This window comes from Amphibalanus amphitrite, unplaced genomic scaffold (assembly GCF_019059575.1).
Source record: "Amphibalanus amphitrite isolate SeventyFive unplaced genomic scaffold, NRLGWU_Aamphi_draft 000650F_arrow, whole genome shotgun sequence".
NCBI lineage: Eukaryota > Metazoa > Arthropoda > Thecostraca > Balanomorpha > Balanidae > Amphibalanus > Amphibalanus amphitrite.
Window position 1 is genome coordinate 84,009 of NW_024882144.1, and position 8,745 is coordinate 92,753.

General features: G+C 50.9%; 1 protein-coding gene across 10 annotated transcripts; it reads left to right on the top strand.

Moving 5' to 3' along the window:
- Positions 1-711: 711 nt before the first annotated feature.
- LOC122363979 (type 1 phosphatidylinositol 4,5-bisphosphate 4-phosphatase-like) lies at positions 712-8,347 on the top strand. 10 transcript variants are annotated; one of them, XM_043333888.1, is made up of 7 exons: positions 744-850; positions 1,570-1,599; positions 2,071-2,219; positions 2,962-3,122; positions 4,759-4,971; positions 6,502-6,694; positions 7,014-8,347. In XM_043333888.1, exons 3-7 carry the CDS (start codon positions 2,102-2,104, stop codon positions 7,097-7,099), a joined length of 771 nt encoding a protein of 256 aa, XP_043189823.1. In that variant the 5' UTR covers positions 744-850; positions 1,570-1,599; positions 2,071-2,101; the 3' UTR covers positions 7,100-8,347. The 10 variants fall into 10 exon arrangements, with proteins under 10 accessions (XP_043189828.1, XP_043189831.1, XP_043189830.1 ...); XM_043333886.1 differs by lacking the exon at positions 1,570-1,599 and adding an exon at positions 1,055-1,274 and having other exon boundaries at positions 756-850; positions 2,087-2,219; XM_043333889.1 differs by having other exon boundaries at positions 763-1,413.
- The last annotated feature ends 398 nt before the right edge of the window (positions 8,348-8,745 follow it).

An 8,745-nucleotide genomic window follows, 5' to 3' on the forward strand; every position in this document is an offset into this window, starting at 1 on the left:
AGCGCCACAGAAAAGCGCATTCGATAGTCTTTCACAGGCCTTTCTGAATTCTGAGTATTGATATCCGATTTGGCCTCAAGTCAAGGGTTTAGCCTCCAGAGTAGGTACAGAGCGCAAAACCCTAAAAATAATCGTTTTTGCGAAAAAGTGCTTTCTCTGTAATAACTTTTGAATCAAGATAGCCACATCATTAGGTACTTTTGCCAGCATCGTGTTCCTCTCGTCGAGACGCGACGAATGAACTATACCTAGGTACCTATAAGCTAAGGTTCTTTTGAAAATTTAAGCTCAGGTCAAGGTCTTGCATGACCTGAGCGGAAAGGGTAGTATGCTCCATATCCAGCAATCCGTATCGTCGGGTTGAACACAGAACGTGTTTTTCACAAAGGTCGACGGGCTCTCCAGGCTCTGTCCTTGACCAGGTGCTTAGCAGCGACATCTGTCTCGGCGACGCTCCTGCCATCTGTTAGTGGCTATAATAAATGTAGTCATTTCATGAAAACGCACTGTGATGGGGATCCCTACGTTGCAGATGCATGGCGGGAAATCATAAGAAAAACAATGAAATATTTTAAAGATGATAGACACAGAAAACATGCGCTTATAACGCTAGTATGCATATTGTTTATTTATCACATTTACAACCCGAAATTGAAAGTGACCTTGAGAGCTGGAACTGCGTATCATCATCATCACCAATTTCACGAACACGAATTTCTTGAACCTTGCATAAGCTGATAAAAGCACAACACAAGATTGTTGTGGAGAAAGGGGGCAGTTCAAATTGGATAAAAAAAGGCGTAATTGTGTGCGGGGTGGCCGAGTATCATCGCCAAAGGGCGCTTGAAAGGTTCTTGGTTGTATGTCAGTTACTATTTTTATCTGCAAAATTCCGTGACGTGCGTGTGAAGCTCGCTATTGGTTTGGGGGTTCAGGTTTGAATCAGAATCACGTCAACGTACACCGTTTATGAGAGGCAGCGACTTGCCACTATTATGTGGCGATTTTTGCTTCTTTGGGCCATTTTTATGTTGATTTGTGATCTTCCCTACAGGAGTACTGCAACTCAACTGAAATCCTGAATAAGTGGACTTCATGAATCAATTTCAAACATTTCTTTGTGTTCAAGTTCAAGTTATGTTTAAATCTTTGCCTGTGCCTGCACAATTTGAATTTATAAGGGAAAATGTTTGGATAAATCTTGCCATTTCTTTAATTTACTCTCTTGCTTTTGGTTTAAGTTTAAAATACAAAGTAAACACATTGATACAACAGTAAGGCATAAATATGCATGCATTCTAGTTTGTTGTAGTGTTTCAGAATTTCAACTGAAGGATTTTGATTTTTTATGTCTTAGTTAGTTCAGCAATACTATTCATTATTTTTGATTCTCTATTTACCTTTCTGGTGAAGGTAAGGTTGGTGTGAGTTCACTATCAGAATTGGTATGGGAAGTTTTGACAGTGATGTCATGAACTAAACTTAACTCTGAGTCTGAAATCATTCAGTGAAACTCAAACTTCCTTGCCCTTTATCAGTCTTGGCTGATTGACTGCATTTCCCTTTCAGTGACTACGTGAGGGCCTGCTGTCGCAGGACTTAAAGGGACCCTCCCACCTTAACATTAGTTTTGAGTTGAGATAGCCAAGTTTGCGGCCAGGCTCAGAAACCACCATTTATCCTGGTCGCAACCCCCGCAGCTTTATGGTGTTCAAGAAATTTCTTCCCTTTACTTGCAGGGTGGGACCAGCGTGGTCCCTATCTCTTAACCATTACGGGAATCTGATGACGTCATCAGGCTTTCGAACGTCCGTTAAATGTTTGACTAAAACGTTTTGTAGCACGTGGTGGTATATGCTGCTTTGCGCGCAACAAATGCCGCACTTTCAAATAAAGTCGCTAGGAACAGCGGAGATCCCAAAAAGTAAACAAAAGTAAAAGTCTAATATCTTGAAAACCGGTGAATATTTTTCGATGAAATTTGGTAGATATTCGTTTTTGCTCTTTCTGAACCGAGCGACATCACTTTCATGCCAATTCATTAACTTTTTTGAAGGTGGGAGGGTCCCTTTAAGACCGACCACAGTTGGCAGCGACGATCATGTCCCAGGAGGAGAAACAGCCACTGCTGGCCGGCGGGGCCGGAGGGGGGCCGCCCTCAGGCCCTGAGGGCAGTGGCACATCAGAGTACTGCAGCCTTGATGACTCGCAGCAGGGAGGTACGGTTGGCTAGTGGCTGGGCAGGAACACAGGGCAGCTTGTTGCTCAAGATGGGATGAAGCAAAAAATGTGACGGATTACATACCAGTAAATTCGCCTTTTGGGCGATGAACGAGCGAGCGAGAAATATAAATTCAATAATGTGACAACCTTTATGACGCCCCTGTCTGAATCTGTTTGATGTTTTTTAATTCATGTCAAGCTTCTAAGCCTTGTCTAGTTTTGTCCCTTCCAAGGATTTCTTGCAACTCACATCTCACTTCTAGCCTTGTGAGAACCAGTGTAACTGCCATGGGACATTTTTAGCCCTATATTTTTTCCCTTAGCTTTCACTGTGACCATCATGCATCAGCTGAACTTTTGTGACCCTTGTTGACCAACCCTGACCCTGTGTGACACCATGCTACCATGTGACCCATTATGATCATGTGTGACCTTCTATGACCCTGTATGACCATCTATTAGGTACTCTTTTTTGTGACCATCTGTGATTCTGTGTGACCCCATGTGACCATGTATAACCCTGCTTGATGCCATGTGACCCTGTATGAGCTTTTGTGACCCCACACGGCCATGTGACCCTGTTTGACCCTCTATGATCCTGTACGGCCCCCTGTTACCCTTTGCGAGCCTTGATGACCGTGTGACCCCATGGGACCATGTAGGACTTTGTTGACCTCACTGTTACCCTGTGTGGCCCTCTGCAACCCTGTATTGACCCTGTTCCGGTGCTGTCCTCAGATGAGGTGCAGACCGGGCCCCGTCCGGTGGACCACGCGCCTGCCGTGCGCGCTGCAGACGGCACACTGACGGTGGCCTGTCGGATCTGTAAGGCCACTCTCGACCTGAGCGGCCGCATGGAGCAACACGTGGTCAAGTGCCACGAGTGCCACGAGGCCACGGTCAGTGCCCGGGAACGATCAGTTACGGGGGCCAAGGGTCGGTACTGGAGGGCGGGGTCGATGCCGTGGGATGGGGCAGTCCCGGGGGAGGCTGCGGTCAGTGCCGGGGGAGCGGTCAGTCTGTGAGGGCGGGATCAGTTTCGGAGGGAACGGTCAGTTGTGAAGGGAACGATCAGTTCTCCGGAGTCTGGCCAGTCCTGGAGAGTGAGTGGGCGCTGGTATAAAGCTGGCGTAAATCAGCTGCCAGAGTTTGGTGGCTCGAGTGTGGAGCTGCCAGGGTGGTGTGCGGTATTGTCGTCGCCACAGGATCATTATCTTGGGAGTTTCTTTCTCTGTGACATCGTTTCACCTTCCGGAGCATATCCAAGCTAGGCACTCGTCTGAGGGAATGTGATATATTTCACGTCTAGGTCTAGACTTATTTTCTAAAAGACTGAGTGATGGCGACAGTCATTCAGGTCCTCTTAACGAGTATATCGACGATTTGTTCTTGTTAGTTTTCTCCGCCCGACTTTGTGTGTTACCATGACTGCTATAATTAATATGTGTGGTTGTATGGAAGCATCAACCTGTGCCCGTACGTATCACTTGTAGATCTGCTAGTATTTGTTTTTTAAGCTATGCCGCTGACTGCTCTGTTAGTATTGGAGTAGCTGTTTATTTTGATCGCTTTGACAACCGTCAGTCTTCCATCACATTATTACACATGAATGTTAAACTCACATCGCCGAGTTCGCAGTCGCACATTAAGCACCGTCCCCTTCCCCACCCCACCCACCCTACGTTCCCACGGCTCACCCCGCTGTGCGTCGTCCCTCCCCGCGGCGCCCCGCCGGCTCTGCCGGCCGCAGCCGTGCCGCTGTGGTGGCCGGCCCTGCCCGGGGTAGTGCACCCAGCAATGACGGGGCGCACTGGCCCGCTGTTTACGTCCTGGGTCACGTGGTCGTGGCGGTTTTGTGGGATTGGTCGGCGGCTTCTGGGCAGCCTGCTGGCCGAGCGGGGGGGGGGGGGGGGAGGGCGGGGGATGCGCGTTTTTGTATGGTGGCTACCTACTTTCTGCGGTGCCAAAAGTGGATCGTGAATGGTGTGATGACTCACGGTTGAAGATTAGTTTGTTCGCTGAGACCGGTTGGGTGGTTGTAAACGGGCGTGTACACCATCTGAGTTACATACCCCTGTTATTGTGAGACTGCGAGGAGAACGTGTCGGGGGCCGGATATGTGCGATTTTACCATGTTATAACAACGGAACTTCCATTGTACTGACGGTCAACACCACAACAGCAATTTTATCGGCATATGGACTACCGGGAATGGAAAATGAGGGGTTAACTGAGTAATGTTTTTAATGTCGGTTTTCGTCGCTGTTTGTGATCATTTGCTTTTTATCAGAGCAGACAATTTTCCCCCGTTGGGATCATGCAAATTAGCCATGGTAGGAGAGCCCATTGTGTATGTGCCCCAAAAGATCGCTTCTACATATACGACACAGTAAGCACAACTAGACTACCAAGCTCTGGTCACGTTATCTGACGGTCCGGCCTGTTCTCGTATTGTGAGTCCCATCTGCCGCCTCTGGCCGTCTGTGCCGGCGGCGTCCCTTGACCGTGTCGTTTTTCTGCTCCCACCGTCCACAGCCGGTAAGGACCGCGCCGCCGGGCAAAAAGTACGTGCGCTGTCCGTGCAACTGCCTGCTGATTTGCCGCGCCTCGAGTCTGCGCATCGCCTGTCCGCGGCCCAACTGCAAGCGCGTCATCAACCTGCCGGCACCCAACACTGCCCAGAGCAGCGCGCCCATGGTTCCGGGCATGTGTCGCATCATCTGTGCCTACTGCCGCGACACCTTCCTGGTGAGGCCTGTATTGTATTGTATTATATTGAACAATCATGAGCGATCCACATTCTCAAAGTGCGTGGCGATTACTGCTCAGCACTGGGGCAGAGAGGAGCCGCCTGGCACTCTATCGTACGGTGTGCTGATGTTGCCGTACGGCTGTCCTTACTGTGCTATGTTAATGTTGAGAGCTCCTCCGGCCCCTCTGGTTCGACCTATCGTGAATGAGGACTGACCCAATTTCCATGGCTCCTGTCTCACTAAAAACTGTTATTTTACATCCACGCCATTGATAACGGCGATATTGTCAAAGCCTAGAAACATATGCTATTGCTAACGCTATGGAACGGATTCTCAAGAACAAATGCTGTGAATGTTTTGTTCCATGTTGCTTTATAGCTTTGCCTAAATTCCAGCCTCACTCCGGCCATACTCACGCGATTCGACAAATGAGCCCATGACGAGAGGAGCCGTATTGCATTGCATTCACATTCCTCATGTATCCGGCAATTAGGTCCTGCTAATACAAAAATGCCAGACGTCGGTGAGGTATTTCCCGGCGTTCGTCGTGTTTCATTCATTGCCACATTCCACATATGCCAGCTTCGGTAGCGGGTGCATTCCGTCATGACAGGACGTCCTAATTAACCGTTCGTGTCGCTATTTTTCTGCGAAACCTCCACCCCGGCTCTGGTTGATGCTTCATTTAACCTGTTTTATTCGACTAACTCAGCATTTACGCCACGTATCTCTCCGGCCAATGGTCACTGCCACTGGTCAGGTATATCCATTTTTAAGTCTCCCCCTATCTGCCTATTTTCCTCATTGACTCAGGCCGGGGGAAGGGGGCTTGAATCGCTAATACGAACGATCAGCGAAAGGTTAACTTCATGCCGTCCCGGTGTTTCTGTCGCTATTTCATCCTTTCGTGGGCAGCTTGCGGTCAGTATCAGTGTTTGCGGTGCAGGCCGGATGACGCCAGTCAGGTCTATGGGATGGGGTATGTCTGACGGTCGCTGGGAACGATTATGTCCTAATCTCGCCGTTTCCATGAAATTTTCCGATGTGACAGCGGACGCTAGGAGTTGCACAATTAGATAAACTTGTGGGATCGTACCCGAGACCGGCACCTATCGGAAACGTTCGGATGCTAAGCACCTTCTCGCAAATACCCTGTTTGTCGACATGCCTGTAAAATGTAAATGCCAATTAACTTTGGCCAATGTGTGCCCCATTGCCTCTATCGATGTATCACACACCCTGGTCGATCGACGAGGCCTCCTGTCGATGGTCACGCTTCTCCCCCGCCAATGATATTCCCCTGCTCATGCTCTCCCCTCTCGCTCTCCCACACCCTCTCTCTCCCTCCCTCTCCCTCCCCTCCCTCTCTCTCTCTCTCTCTCTCTCTCTCTCTCTCTCTCTCCTCTCTCTCTCTCTCTCTCTCTCTCTCTCTCTCTCTCTCTCTCTCTCTCTCTCTCTCCTCTCTCTCCCTCCCTTCCCCCTTTCCCTTCATCACCTCACACCCTGCCCTCTCCTTTTTTTTCAGTTTAACGCGCTGAGCGGGAAACTGGCCCGCTGTCCGCGCTGTCGCAAAGTCTCCTCGGTCGGCACCTACGGTCGGCGGCGCGGCGGAGCTTTCCTCGTGGCCGGGCTCATCCTGCTGGCCATCGCGCTCGGAGTCACCTTCGGCACGTTCGAATTCGCCAAGAGCTCGCCCGGCGTCTACGTGGTCTATGTTGGTGAGAGAATCAGGGACGGAAGGGGATCTATCTGTGTTGTAGAGCAGAAAACAGAGTGAAGTTTTCTGCTCTACAAGAAGTCCAGCCTTTTTAGCATATTGGTCGTGTTCGTGCCATTTTAGTGCTTTGAGGTCTTCAGCTGGTTCAATGGTTATTTTGTTCTGCTGGGAACTCAGATAATTATCTGCTGTTTTTGCTTTGTGCAATTTGCTGTTCATCGACGCATGTGGATGGAAATCTTGAATACGGCTCACTTTAGGCTTTATCCGGTCTTGCCCGACGCGACCTGACCGGACCTGAACTGATCCGGTGTCCTCAGGCGCGTTTCTGGCGGCCGTGGTGCTGGTTCTGCGCGCCATCTACTATTTCACACTGCGTACCAGCGAGATCGACCACCAGGCGTGAGCGCCATCTCTGCGCACCACCTGCAACTACAGCTTCAAATGGCGGCCGCCCCCGAGCGGCGGCGCGCTAGCGCGAGACGTGTATATTCCAATGAGCGGCTGGCTGACTGAGGGCATGTATAGGCGTGTGCTGGCTGTGGCGCCCTCAGAGCCGCTCTGTATGTCGCGGCGCGTGGTGTATAGGTAATGCTCGTGCCGGCGACGTGCACTGTACCGCGGCGGCACCGGCCGGCGGCCCGCGGCCAGGGAGGCTGCTTACACCGGGGCGGCGAAGCCCGGTCTATCATACACAATCGATTATCGGACCGTATTGTACATGTAGGCGCACGTGTGTCGGCCAGCCCGTGTGAGAGTGGGTGGGCGCGGAGTGGACGGACGGCGCCGCTGTAGGCTCGTCTGACGTCGGCGGGTCTCTGGCCGCTCTGCTCTGAGCGTTCTGTGCTCTGCTCCGCGCCCCACTGATCTGAGAGCTGTATATAGAGACGGGCCCTTTCTGCCGACCATAGACGACACTCTGCTGCTTTTGCTGCCTCGGGAGACAGCGCTACGAGGCGCTCCTGTCGGGTACCGCTCCGTCATGAATTCACTGACACCAGACACATATTGTGAGCACGTGCTGCCTATAGCTCGGCCGTCACTTGGCCTCTGCTGCTCCGGAGGGCCCCCGGCGTGGGACTGAAGGGGTGTGACCGGGTCAAGGTCACGCCTAGCGAGTGACGTGACGCTGATCGAGTGACGCGTGTGACGCCGTGACAGTGGCGCTCAGTATAGATCACTGGCCGGTGCGTGACGGGTCACCAATGACATCACTGAAGTATGTTACCCTTACTGATAGGTGCGGTTTAACCTCTCTTGTGTCTATCACTGGTTGTCTTATGTTTTGCTTTTTTCTTTCAGTTTACTGCCACCTCTGCATTTCAATCAAATTTCGATCGTTTGCGTTTTAATGTTTTATGACACGTTCCTCTAAATGTTCGTCTCTACCGTCTTCTTCTTTCCTCGTTTCTTGCCTACCTTCCGCGACATATTTTCCAACTCACCATACCTGCTGGCTTTCTGAGCTCCGTGCCGAGTCGCCGGTGTGACTGTGTGTATGAACTGACACTTAAGTGATCCGCGCGCGGGGCGTTCATTAGCGCTCCGGCGCACACGAACCGCCGGCGCCGGGGTCGGGCTCCCTACCCAGTGTGAACGAACGTGTCTGTGCAGGTGTGCATGTGAGGGCGGGCAAATACATTATCCTAGAGTTGAACGCGTTTCGTTGGGGTGGTTGAGAGGTGGTGTGTGCACTGTGCAGTGCATTGCTGAGAGGTGACAGTTTGGGGTGCGTGAACAGAACGATTTGAGCTGAGTGAGACGTGAAAAGTCTATCGTTGTAGTTGATTGTGAAATGATAAGTATTGCCTAACAGCCTTATTATCGCAAAACACCCTATCAACCACCAACCACCACCACCACCACCCATAAATATCCGTGTTGTGAGCGGTTGTCGGCTCTGCTGATAGATGGCACTATCATCGGCTCGGTGACAGCTGATGGCGCACTGTCTCAAGGTCAAGGCGAGTGACAACAATCAACAGTGCGGTAGTGTACGATGCTTCATAAAAGGGACGGAAGATTTGATAAGCGATAATTGTGCGTGTTCTC